At 43.9% G+C, this 13,052-nt stretch overlaps 1 protein-coding gene and 1 gene segment (V, D, J or C); one reads left to right on the top strand and one right to left on the bottom strand.

The window, feature by feature from the left end:
- Positions 1-504: 504 nt before the first annotated feature.
- Positions 505-9,525, bottom strand: LOC114918620 (papilin-like). The gene is made up of 5 exons (XM_065966674.1): positions 9,512-9,525; positions 3,761-3,888; positions 2,345-2,453; positions 1,693-1,865; positions 505-1,125 (listed from the first exon to the last, which is right to left on the bottom strand). The coding sequence occupies exons 1-5, from the start codon at positions 9,523-9,525 to the stop codon at positions 965-967; spliced, it is 585 nt and encodes a 194-aa protein (XP_065822746.1). The 3' UTR covers positions 505-964.
- Positions 9,526-9,907: 382 nt separating this feature from the next.
- LOC110006089 (T cell receptor beta variable 29-1-like) lies at positions 9,908-10,924 on the top strand. The segment is given in 3 exon segments: positions 9,908-9,959; positions 10,043-10,338; positions 10,913-10,924. Coding segments are annotated over 3 exon segments (360 nt in total).
- Positions 10,925-13,052: the final 2,128 nt, after the last annotated feature.

Genomic DNA, 13,052 nt, shown 5'->3' with positions numbered 1-13,052 from the left:
AACCTCCTCTCGATAAAATGCTCGACCTCCAGTGAAACCGGAGTGAAGAGAGAGAGAGAGAGGGGAGACAGAGAGAGAGAGAGAGACAGGGAGAGAGAGACAGGGAGAGAGAGACAGAGACAGAGAGAGACAGAGGAGAAGAGAGATGGAGAGAGAGAGAGACAGAGAGAGAGAGAGAGAGACAGAGAGAGAGAGAGAGAGAGAGAGAGAGACAGAGAGAGAGAGAGAGACAGAGACAGAGAGAGACAGAGAGAGAGAGAGAGAGAGAGAGAGAGAGACAGAGAGAGAGAGAGAGGACAGAGACAGAGGGAGAGACAGAGAGAGAGAGAGAGAGAGAGAGAGAGAGAGACAGAGAGAGAGAGAGAGACAGAGACAGAGAGAGACAGACAGAGACAGAGAGAGACAGAGAGAGAGAGAGAGAGAGAGAGAGAGAGAGAGAGAGAGAGAGAGAGGGAGAGAGAGAGAGAGAGAGAGAGACAAGAGAGAGAGAGAGAGAGAGAGAGAGAGAGACAGAGAGAGAGAGACAGAGAGAGAGAGACAGAGAGAGAGAGACAGAGACAGAGACAGAGAGAGAGAGAGACAGAGAGAGAGAGAGAGAGAGGGAGAGATGATTCTCTTGAGAACAGAGAACAGGGTCAGCAGGTTAATAAGTTATGTTCAGGACGTCTCGGAGGTTTCATCACAGTCAGCTGGTGTTGACAGCAGGTCAGGTTCTATGTTTTTATATTCAGTGTACAAACAGACTCCTGCTTCACAGATTCATCTACAGTCATCGGTCCCTTTGTCATTCCTTTATGAATCCTGATTCTGCACAAACGGGTCAGATGTCCGGGGTCTCCAGTCTTTTTGGCGATCGCAGTAGTTCAGAGTTCAAAGTGTTTTTGTTTTTTTTAAGAATGCAGTCCTCCAAACGGCTTCACCTCCAGAGTCTTTCAAAACAACAACAACAACAACGTCGTCAGCTTTATCCGAGTCGGCCGAACCTTTTGTTCCTCTGTGAGTGCCGGGTGCAGCTGGCGCAGCAGAAACTGGAGTAGTACGAGTTGGAGCAGAGCCGGGCGTAAACGATCAGCTCACAGTTGGCGAGCTCGGGCTGGTCGACGCACTCTGGAGGAACATCACCGCCTGAGACAGAAAAGAAAGACGATTATTGACTTTCTTTGTTTTTGCATAAAATCAGTTTAAATAAAATCCACTGAGAAGCCGGACCCTGGAGTGGAGTGCTGTGCTTTGGTCGTTCTCTATTTCAGCCCTGCTCAGAACAGGCTGTTTCTGTGTCTGTACCTTTAAATATGTAAATGAGCTGTGTCTGACCACACCCCCTCTTTGGAAGGGCTTGGGTGTACTCGGTCTTCCTCGCTCCATGTCCTATTGTTTACGGTGAGAAGGCAGACTCAGAGGGCAGAACAAACACCTAGCTGTGGGCGTGTCACCCACCTGGGGGAGGGGCTACTGCCCTTTGTGATGTCATGAAGGGAAAATCTCCAAACGGCCTGTTTGAGCACACATTTTCTGAAAAGTGGAGCAGGCAGAAGACGGAGAGGATGGACTTTTCTCATCATAGGGGGGTTTGTAGACGGACTAGAGACACATGTTAGAGTTAGAGGAACATGGAGAAGAGGATTTTAAAATCCTTCCCCGGGGATTTTGGTGTAAGCGTTCGCTAAAAGAAGCTCGCCGTGTTTTTCTCACCTTGTGTGTCTTTAGTGACTCTGACTTCGGCCGTGGCGCTCACAGAGTAGATGCCGGTGTAAGCGTTACACGTGTACGTCCCCTCGTCTGAAGGCTTCACGTTGTTCAGGATCAGGCTGCCGTCAGACGACGTCAGGATTTTACGACCGTCCGGACGCACCGGGACGCCGTTTCTGCAGGAAAGACAGGAGAGAGTAAAACTGTGATGTTCCATGAGCTCTGTAACGGCATCTCGTGTGAAAACAGAAGCTGCTTATGTCTTTGTTTTAATATTTTTCTCTCGGGGTCTGATTCACTAAACGCACGCCGTACTGCGCTGCACAGCTAACGGTGACATTAAGAGGCAAAACAAGAGCAGGGAGCAGGACGTGATTGAGCCTGAACGTGATCAGCGCTGGAGCAAATGATGCACTCTTTTTTGGCGCCATTAGCTGCCTCAATCCATGAATCACACCCGTACTTTAGGATGGTCGTTGTGTGTCATCCCCCCCAACACCACCGCCCAGCTACAGCGCCATCCTGTGGGAAACACTGATCACTCTTCTAACAGTTAAAGCTCAAGTTCCTTCTTTCAGATTATTCTGTTACCAAAAGCACCGACCCACCTCCTGGTCTAACAGGATCCATGCTTGAAGGGGTCGTGATCTTTTACCTGGACCAGCCGATGTTGACGTTGTCTCCTGACACCACGCAGGGCAGCAGAGCTGTGCTGCCTTCAGACACCTGGATGCTATTTGGAGCGGTGGTGATCTTCAGGTCGGCTGGAGGATCAAAACAGAGAGAAACACACTTTAAACACTCACACTGCTCCTCGATGTCCTGCAGAGAGAATCATCCTGAAACAACAGGAATACTGACCTCTGCTGGTGAGAGGGAGACATGACAGTATAAACAGATATCTGCAGTGAACTGAAACAGTCCTGATAGCAGTGTTGTAGTCGAGCCATTAAACTTTAAGTGTTAGTCAAATCTCAAATCTCAAGTTACCAAAGAAGAGTCTGAGTCCTTCAGGTGGAGTCTGAGTGTTAACCATCAGTTCTCCTTCAGCTCATTCATTTAACGATTTAAAGAAGTCAAAGCTTCTGACCTTAAAGTCTTTATATGTGATTTTTCATACTTAAATGTAGAAATCAAGTATCTCCTCTGAAAATAACTCTGTGAGTCATGACTGTCTACAATGGGTGTAACACCCGAGTCCCACTGTCTGTGATGTTTTCAGAGTTTTCAGAGTCCTATCTTCACTTTGTTTACATCGCCGGGACAGCCGGCTGACTCCTCCCCTCGTGTATAAAAGTTGTTTAATTGAGGGACTAGAGAAAAGAAGAATAACATACTGTACTCACTGCTTAACTGTGTTTCTAGATCACGCTCATTTCAGGTAAATTTACATGCAGTGTGAAGATACCAGCATAATAAAGATCACTAGCATTAGCATGCTAACACAACAATGCAGCGCGAGCTGTTTTGGTTTCATGCTGGTGCTCAAGGGCGACATCTGCTGGATCAAAACATCACATATAAAGCCTTTAACCTCTCTGTACTCTGGGAGTCTTTGATCATCATAAATAAAAAGTTGATCTCAGCTCTGATGGAGTTCAGGGTTGATAAAGAAGAGCTGTTTGACCGTCTGAACCTCCACTGACCGTGTGGGAAACTTTTCATTTATTAACGTCAGACTCTGAACGATCCCGTCAGCGTGACTGGAGTTTTAAATTATTATTAAAGTTACAGCGCTGTGCGTCGAGTTTAAATGTGCACCGCTCAGTAACGAGGAGACGCCCTGAGTGTTTCTGCTGCAGGCGTCTGATAAACTTAAAGATCCCTGTAACCAGCCTGTTATACATCAGAACTTATATTTGACATTTTATGATTCTTTTTGTCAAATCCACAGTGATAGGACTGAAATCTTCACATCACCATGACGACACACAAACTGCTGCTGAACAAGACGACACATTAACGCTCGTACAGGTGAGCTCTCCTTCTTCTGAGTCCTGGACTTCAACGCTGACTAAACAGCGTTTCATCCACTGCATGTTTTGAGTGTATTTGAAGGATTCAAACTGACCTTGCACTTTGAGCTGCAGCTGTCTCTGCTCCAGCTGCTGCTGGCTGGACGCCGTGCAGGTGAAGACGCCCGAGTCATCGGACCTCAGAGGGCCGATTATCAACGTCCCGTCTGAATGCTGGGTAAACCTGAAACACAGCGGACAGTCAGGTTAAAAACCAACCTCACTAAAAGAGAAAGTCCTGCATTCAATAATAAAATACAACTTCATTTGTAGATTATTTTAAAGACAGGAGCACAAAGTGATCCGTACAGAAGCACATATCTTTACATTAACTCTGTCTGTGTTCATCTTTGTTGTGATGCTCTTCCAGGCCATACAGAGGATTTATGAAGCCTAACTTCCAAGCAGAAACTTCTAAAAAAAAATCATGACCACCAAAGTCGTGAACGTGCTCAGCCTCTCAAGTGCACGATAGAGCACTAAGGCCAAAAAGAGAGATCACGCCCTCTAGTGGAGGCATTTATTAACATCCATCCCAACGTAAAGGACTCGTGGGTAGTGACAAATATATCGTTTAAAACCCTGAAAAAAAAAAAGGTGGGAGATGGTCCCTCTATCACACACACACACACACACACACACACACACACACACACACACACACACACACACACACACGTCTCTGACCTAGCAGCTGCTAAACTTCCATTTCTGTGTCAACTGAAGCTACACCATGAAAAGAGTCCTAAAGCTCCCTCACAGCTGTTCACCATCTGATGTGATGAGGGTCTAAATATTTACATCAATAAAGAAAATATGGATAAATAACACAAAACTTAACGTCATATCTTTATCTATCCTCTCTGTGAATGCTTAAATTAATTTTAAGTTTCTGTAGATATTTGATCAGTAAAGAGACTCTTTAGTTTCTACTTTCTACCTTCAGTCTCTTTTAAAAAAAACATGTTTGTGCTTGCTGGTGTCACATAAAGAGGAAAGCGTGTGTGTGTGTGTGTGTGTGTGTGTGTGTGTGTGTGTGTGTGTGTGTGTGTGTGTGTGTGTGTGTGTGTGTGTGTGTGTGTGTGTGTGTGTGTGTGCGGTCTAACATCTGTGAGCTACATAATTATATCTCCTCCTGCAAACTCTTTTTTTTAAATGAATTATGGATCATAAAGAGATCTTTAAGCTTCGTCTACATTAACCAGCAGATTAAGAAACACTGAGTCCGATATTCAAGTTCTTTTTCATTCTGGGATTTTTGCATTTGATCTTCTTCAAAGGAGCAGTCTAACTCTGACACCTAGTGTTTAAAACCGGTACTGCAGTTCAGATTCTAAACATGATAAAGAGCTGTTCCCCCCTCCTCTCTAGAATCGATGCTCACACAGGTTGTCATGTGGTGGACACTGAAGCTTCAGTAATGGAAGCGGGAGCGAGAAGTGGTTCAGATAGAAGTGATAACCAAACATTTAGTCATGCTTCTTTAAAATCACATTCATATCTGTGTTTTTTAAATCTAAATCCTAAATGATATACAGACACACACATGTAAATAATCTCTCTGGAGGATCGTTAGAGACAGAGTGCAGCGTTCACACCGGCTGAAGTACTTTCAGTTTTAAATAAAATGTTTTAATGTTTTTTATGTGTTTCACTGTTTGAGTCAGCAGGAGAACCTTTCTGAACTTCTCTGACTCTGTAGTTTCTCATTTCTGCCTCTAGAGGGCAGTGTGAGCCCAGAGTATGAAAGAGGAACTCCCTCCATGTTTCACAGGTGCTGCACAGTAATGTATTCATTCAACTTTTGTGATGGGATGAGCAGGGACTGACTCACTTTTGGACCCAGCCTCTAGTGGAGATTTGAGGAACTGCAGCTCCACATTTGTATTAAATGAGAATAGGAGAATGAAAAACTCTGATGTGTTTATGAAGGTGAGTGTGAATGATTCAGTTCTTTGATTCAGTGTTTTCATTTCAGACTGTTTCCAGAGGGTTCTTCAGAGCACCTGGATGGACACGCCCACACCTCTTTGCTTGGTTTCGTTGTGCAGCAGTAAATCCGTACAGGCCTGCGTGACACACAGAATTATTAGCATCAGAAACAACAGCAGCAGCAGCAGCAGCAGCTCATTGAATACACAGCAGAACTTCTCAGGACGTCAACGAGACACCTGCCTTTGAAATCAGAGCTCTTTCATGACGCAAGTCCTCGAGGGAATTCTTACTGCGGTCGAGGTTTTCCTGAAATCAGAAACAGTTTTAATGTCAGATAAGAGAAGAAGAATGTGATCAGACAACTGTTAGTTCCCACAGAGCATCCTGATTGGACAAGATCCATGAGATATAGGTGGGACTTTTCACAATGTGTATCCCTCCGCCTCAGTGAGGGTTCTTTACACGGTAGGTAACATCACAGCTGATACAGTTTGTCCTGATTCATCTGACTGGTTCCTCTGATTCAAACAACAACACACTCTTATTTATCTGTACTTGGACTGTATCGGGTAGTGTGCCCGAGTCTGCTTGAAGAGGTGGTCTCAGGTAGGATTCATGTGTGCTTGAAAACGGTCTGCGAGAGATGTCAACACAACCGCTCAAACAAGGAAGTGGACCGCTATATGACGTCATTCTAAACGTCTCCTGACGCTTCTAAAACCATCATATCAGAAAACAATAGTGTGTGTGTGGGGCGCTGGTGTCCAATGTGTGGAGGCTGTAGTCCTCCAAGTGGGCGGCCAAGGTTCAAATCCAACCTGTGGCTCCCTTCCCGCATGTGGATCCTCTCTCTCTCTCTCTGATTTCCGTCTCTATCCACTGTCCTGTCTCTCTAACAAAGGCACAAAAAATAAAGGACAAACACAAAGAACAGGTGTATTTCGGTAAAAGTTAATTTGTGGAATACTTATGCCATGGAAATAAGAATGTGTAGTTCACTTTCCAGATTAAAATTTTTGCTTAAAACAACTGGTGCTTAACAAATATAAAAGGTCGGTTTTAAAAGAAAGATCAGCTGACTGAGGCTTCTCTCAAAACTTGGGTTCCGGAAAAATCCAACCACCACTGGTGTGACTGGTTAAATAAAGCAGGAGTCACAGGTTCCAGTTATAACGTTTTATTTAACTTGCTGCTTGACAAGGTGTTCATACACTTTTAGACTGAGACAGCATTTCCAGCTTGGAGACCGCCATCGATGGGACTCCAGCGCCCCCTGCAGGAACAGATGGGTGACCTCACTCAGGCTTTGTCCGTTTAAATATACAGTCTATCATTGTAGTACATCCACAGTAATGAGCTGGACTGTGGCTGATACATGTGGAGCATTAATATCCTGAAGACTCATCTGAAGCACGTGTTGAGTGATGTAGATTAACGGGACTGAATGATGTAACATGTGTGTTAAGGGACCCAGACACAGACAGGTAGTAGGGCAGGCAGGTATTTATTGAAAATGGAGATGATCTGAAGTGGCTAATCGAGGCTGTCAGCTGAGCGTGCTGACGAGCATGCCAACAGGCCGGACGGAGACGATTCAGGAAAGACTGAACCTGCAGGAAGAAGAGGCAAAAGTTATCAACATGGAGGAAACACTGACAGCAGAAATTAAATATATTGCAATATAACTTTTGATCCAACATCGTTCAGCCCCACTCTGATTCAGCGTCACACATCCTTTGCTCACTGAAAGCAACCGCAGTTTCGTTTTAACACCAGCAGAGGGAGACATACTTTAACAAGCCAAACACTGGAACGCCTTCTGCTGAGGAAACATCAACAGTGTGACTCCTGCTGAGACAGTTAGCTGTGAAGGTTTCTGACAACGCCCCCCGTTCCTCTCCGTCACAGTGAGGTGCTCTGATGCTCTCACACAGACTAAACAGACTTGAGGAGGAAACAACATGATGTTAATACTGTTCATTATTTGCTTCAGTCATCATCCGAGTGTTAAAGGTGAGGAAGCATGCAAACAAAGTAAAGGAAGTAAAAAGCTGCACAGTAAACGTCTTCAGTATCTAAAATGTGTTTTAACTCCACAGGTGTCTCTCATTCCAACGATGTCAACCAAACACCTCCTTCCATCTTTAAGAGGATCAACGAATCAGTGACCGGAGAAATCAAATGTTCCCACAATATAACAAATTATGATCTTATTCTCTGGTACAAACAAGACGCACACAGAGTGCTGAAGCTTCTGGGAGTTCTCAATGTTCAGCATGTGAATCTGGAGCCGGACGTGAAAGGAAAGATCAACTTTGACGGAGATGGACGGGAAAAGTCGAGCCTCTCTGTTTCTAACCTTTCCTTAACTGACAGTGGCGTTTATTTCTGTGCTGCTAGTCGACACAGTGCTGCAGATTTGTGTGCAGTCAGTACAAGAACTCCCCTTTCTCTGTCTGCAGACTCACAACACGTTCAGGCTCATCGACACCTGCAGTCCACACAAAGATCTGAACCACCATCTTTGAGGTTTTATCAACCTCTCACTCAGTTTGTACCTCGTCTGAGGACAAGTACTGACAGCAGGTGAACTGAGAAACAAACAATGACGTCACAACAAAGTGAAACTTCCTGGTTAAGATTGACGTCATTTAATCATTTTATACTAAGACCTTTTGTGTGAAACGTATCTCAATAAGCTTCTGATTTCTGTTATGTCCAAACCATTTTCTGAGAGATCACAGGTCACCAAATTATTAATCATTATTATATCCTCGAGTCAAAGTTGACATATGAAACAAATCTAAAGGTTCTCCAGACTTTCCTGAGTTATTGGGCTGAAGAGGAACCCGGGATGTTGGTGTGGATGTGTAAAAATAAATGTTATGCAAAGGGGTGTTTCCATGCTTTCTGCACAGTTGAGTTCTGTCAGTAACTCAATGCACCTAAAAAAACATGACCTTGTTGCTAACACAAGTTTTTAAATCAAAGATATAAAATGCAGCGCTTCATAATGAACACAACAGAGTCTGTTTTTTTTTCCATTTTAATGTCAGAGAGTCTCGTTATGAAATTATCTGATTCCTGTTTTTGGATTTTTTTGTGAGTTGAAATAAATGAAACTGTAAATTTTGTTCATGATGATGTGTCGATAAAGGTGTTTCAACACGTGCACAAACATTCCTGAAATGTTCTGAGTGACCTGCATGTGTGAACGCCGACAGCCAACTTCATCCTGATATTACCCAGAATTCATCCTGCAAGCCCCCTACTAAAATGTCCGTGTGAAGTCTGGTCACGTCCATATTTGAAAGCATCGGATATTATTCAGGATATAACATGTGATCTCTGACGTTCAGGTCAAACAACCAGTCACACTGTTTTCTGATACTATGTGTAGGAGCCATTTTGTGTTTATCATTGGCATGTTTTATAATTAGATTTATCTGAATATATTATTTTCCACTAGGGACACTGAATGCACAGGGGTGTATATATATAGTAGCACAGGTGACAGGAAAGGGAAGGCACAGGTACGGGGAGCAAAGACAGTTCTCACCAGACCGGAATTCATGTTTCAGACCAGCACTCAGACCAACTACAATTCATTCATTCTACTGGCTACGCTTCACTGGAAATGGTATGTTTTTTGTTCTCATATCTCCATCAAGTCACTTCAATAAACTCAACTTTAATAACGGCTGGAAAATCATTGTTTGCATCTGCGTAAGACTTCACCCCTACCTGTGTATTAATGGCAATAATTGGAGCAAAGGAAAAAATTGGAAAATTACCATTACACTATGAATACGTCCAATTAAACGCAGCATTGATATAAAGATACAAACGTCGTCATATCATCAGGCTCTGACGCTTCGTACACCATTTTTGCGTCTTTCAAACGTCATGTCCTGCCTCCTCACGTTACCCCTCGTCAGACAGGGAGAATCTCTTGCTGTGAAGTGCATGTATGTGAACAGGAAACCCAGAGGATTTCAGGGGCGGACTCTCTATTTTCTGGAAATATTCAGCAGGAGTGTGAAAAAGGATTCAGATTGATCGCAGGCTCCTGAATTGAATGTCATCAGAATCAGGGTTTTTTTTCATAATGAGTAGTAACTTTGGACCGGTTCACCTAATGGAGTGACACTCCCATGAGTGACAGCTGATTGTAGGTGCTGCCATCTTTGGTCTCTAGGCTCACACCTCCCACCTCACAGACTGTCAGAGACTCTTCTCTCTCAGATCATTCAGCTCTGAACACAACAATGATCACAGCTGTTCTGATCAAGCTCTCTGCAGCTCTGCTCTGCATCACAGGTACTCTACGTTATGAGGCTGAGGACTTACTGTTGATCACACAGAGGACCTTCATTTTGACATGTTGTTTTCCCCCTCCACAGGTGTAATCGACGGGAGTGATGTGAAACAGGCCGCTGTGCTGTGGGGGGACGAGGGTCAGTCTGCCACAATGACCTGTGAGCACACTAAAGATGCTAGTTATTTCCAGATGTACTGGTACAGACAGCTGCCAGGAGAGACAATGCAACAAATCGTTTTGACGAGACCATCTGCCCCTCCTCAGTACTGGTCTGACTTCAGTGAGGACAAGTTTCCTGCAAAGAAGGACAACTTCTCGACTGGATCTTTGACTGTGGAGAAGCTGCTGCCTGCAGACAGTGGAGTGTATTTTTGTGCTGTGAGTCAACACAGTGAAGCAGGTGACTCTGACAGCTGTACAAATACCCCACTGATGAATACATGTATTAAAGACATCAGTGTTTGATTATCTATAGGGGGAGCTCTGGGTGCACAATAGTTCTTTCACAGCCATCAGTGTCCCAGAAAATGTGCAATGACAGGGTATCGATCATATTATGAATTTATGTCCTTGAAATGTGAAGAATCCAATTCAGAGCTCAAGTCATTTCATATTAAGTTTCCAATCATGTTTCAATTTGTTTTAAATTAAATCTTCTTGAGTTTGCCTAAGCAGCCCTTTAAAATCAAAGTTTCCGAGGCGCTGGGTAGCCGAGCAGTTCTGTCGCCCACCCGTGTACGGCGGCTGTAGTCCTTATCGTAGCGGCCGAGTGCTCGAAGCTGACCGAGGAAAGCCTCGGGTTACGTAACATTTTATTGTGAATGTGTTGGTGGTGGTGAATGTTCAGTGGTTAAATAACTTTGTATAGCCTCACACATGTGACTGCTCACTAGTGGTGTAATGATGATCTATTTAAATTGACACATGTATTCTATATTAACTGTGATTTCAGATCTCACAGTAGATCACCGCATCCTGAAAATAAACTTAAAAAGATAAAAATCTCTTTTTAACACATTTAAAACAAATATTTAATAAATATCAGGCAAAGTGACATTAGTATGTTTCAGTGTTTTAAACGCACAGTATGTCAATTCTACCACCAGGGGGCTCTTAATCAAAACAATAACAGACAGATGAAGTTGGTGGGGAATCATGGGAGTGATTCTCTCTGCTACCCCCCCGACTCCTCCCCTCTCAGGTCAGTTCAGTCTGTCGCTGAAACCAGACACAGAGAGGAGGAACAATGATCCGGATCATTCTGTGGCTTCTCTGCATCTCCTGTAGGTTTATATTCAATCTGTTTGATAATTATTATTCTGTGTCATCACTTCTGTCTTATAAAGTTTTTCTCTCTGAATCCAGGTCAGTCACAGGCCAAAGACGTCAAACAAGAGCCTCCATCGATATTTGGAAGTCCTGATGGTTCAACAACTATCAGCTGCAGCCATACTATAAGTTCATTTATTGTCATACTGTGGTACCAGCAGCCCACAGGCAACTCCAGCCTTAACCTCATTGGATATATTCAGTACACAAATGCAGTCGTTGAAGATAAATTCCGAGAACGTTTCAATGTGTCTGGAGATGGCTCGAAGAAATCACAACTTCATGTAGTGAAACTCAAACAGGCAGAAGACAGCGGCATGTATTACTGTGCAGCTAGTACACACAGTAACTCGACCTCCTCCTCCTCTCTACAAAAACCCTCAGTGATCATCAGCTAATGAACTCACAGATAAGAAGAGGGATACACCTGCATCTCACTCCTCTCACGTAGGCTGTGGCAGGAAACATGTCGGCTCGGGTGGTAATACAGTTATAAGGTATCCCACGGTATTTAAAAATAGTAAAAGTTATCAGTTCCATTACCCCCCCCCCCCCCCCCCCCCCCAACAAACCAAAAACTGCTGCGCAATTCTCAAAGGCCAATAAATACATAGTGTTTTTTTTAGCTCCCCTGTCTGCGGGCTCGTGTTTTCAGTCGATCTTTCTGATACTGTAATGATTCTTTGAACTTGATTTGGGAAAGATGAAACATGTCCTCGTCACCTCGGTGTCAGCCTGTCTCTGCCACCGCGTAGGACAAGGGAGCAACTGCGTCCTGTAGCCTGCTCACCACAGAATTTAAACTCAGCGTTTTGATTCATATTTCATTCTTTTATTACTGAAAGACAAAAATGTAGTCTCTCACTTCTCCAGAAGTGAGACGCTCTCATTGCCACCGCCATGTTTGTTTTGCTGATATGTCACTTGGCTGAGGCCGCGCCTGCGCAGGTAGTAGGTAGCTGTCAGAAACCGGGGTTAGACGATGACACAGTGTGTTTCTTTCTGAGTTCTCCAGGTGGAAAACCGGCTTTCTTAAAATCCGGTTAAGGGCTTATCCACAGTTCCTGAAATCAGGATCTGATGTTTACATGCACAAACACAAAAAACAGTATACTTAAAAAAACCTGATCAAAACCTGGATATTCAAGTTCATAGCAGAGGCTGCTGACCATCAGATGTAACCAATCACATCCAAACACATTCACACGCCAACGACGAAGCAGTGGGAGCAACTTTGTGTGTCTTGCCCTCGGACACATCGGACATGTGGCTACAGAAGCTGGGGATCAAACCCACGACCTTCCATGTAAACGCACCCATTCTCATTATAATGTTACTGTTAGACCATCAACTCTGAGGAGGCAACATGTTGACACAAAGATTACTTCAGGGAGGCACGGCCGTTTTCTAGTCCTGTTTTAGATATTTTTTAATAAAGGAATCAAAACTGTGACAACAAAACAAGAACAAATCCCCTTTTAAAGACACGTGGTGGCTCATTGTGTCGACCCCTCCCCCTCCTCCTCCCCGTGCTGCTCCTCCTTTACATGCAGCCAGTTCACTGACATCTTTCTTCTGAAGTTTTCATCAGTGTCAGGATCATGTTCAGACTCCTCATATTAGCTCTGACGTTCTGTTTAACAGGTAATATAAGAGCAAACTTGTGAAAACTGGTCTATAATATTTTCACTGAGGTTTATTTTTAATGCTAAAGCTGCTTCTTTTTAAATGTCTCTTTCAGAACTCTCAAAGAGCCATGTTGA

The sequence above is a fragment of the Labrus bergylta genome, chromosome 18, assembly GCF_963930695.1.
Source record: "Labrus bergylta chromosome 18, fLabBer1.1, whole genome shotgun sequence".
Classification (NCBI taxonomy): domain Eukaryota; kingdom Metazoa; phylum Chordata; class Actinopteri; order Labriformes; family Labridae; genus Labrus; species Labrus bergylta.
This window is presented reverse-complemented; position numbering and strand designations above follow the sequence as displayed.

What these genes read in the sequence shown, in the direction of transcription:
- LOC114918620 (XM_065966674.1), bottom strand. An exon ending in GTCAACATCGGCTGGTCCAG is followed by an intron (nt 1,866 to 2,344) that starts GTAAAAGATCAC and finishes TCTTTCCTGCAG; the next exon opens with AAACGGCGTCCCGGTGCGTC. An exon ending in AGTCACTAAAGACACACAAG is followed by an intron (nt 1,126 to 1,692) that starts GTGAGAAAAACA and finishes TTTCTGTCTCAG; the next exon opens with GCGGTGATGTTCCTCCAGAG.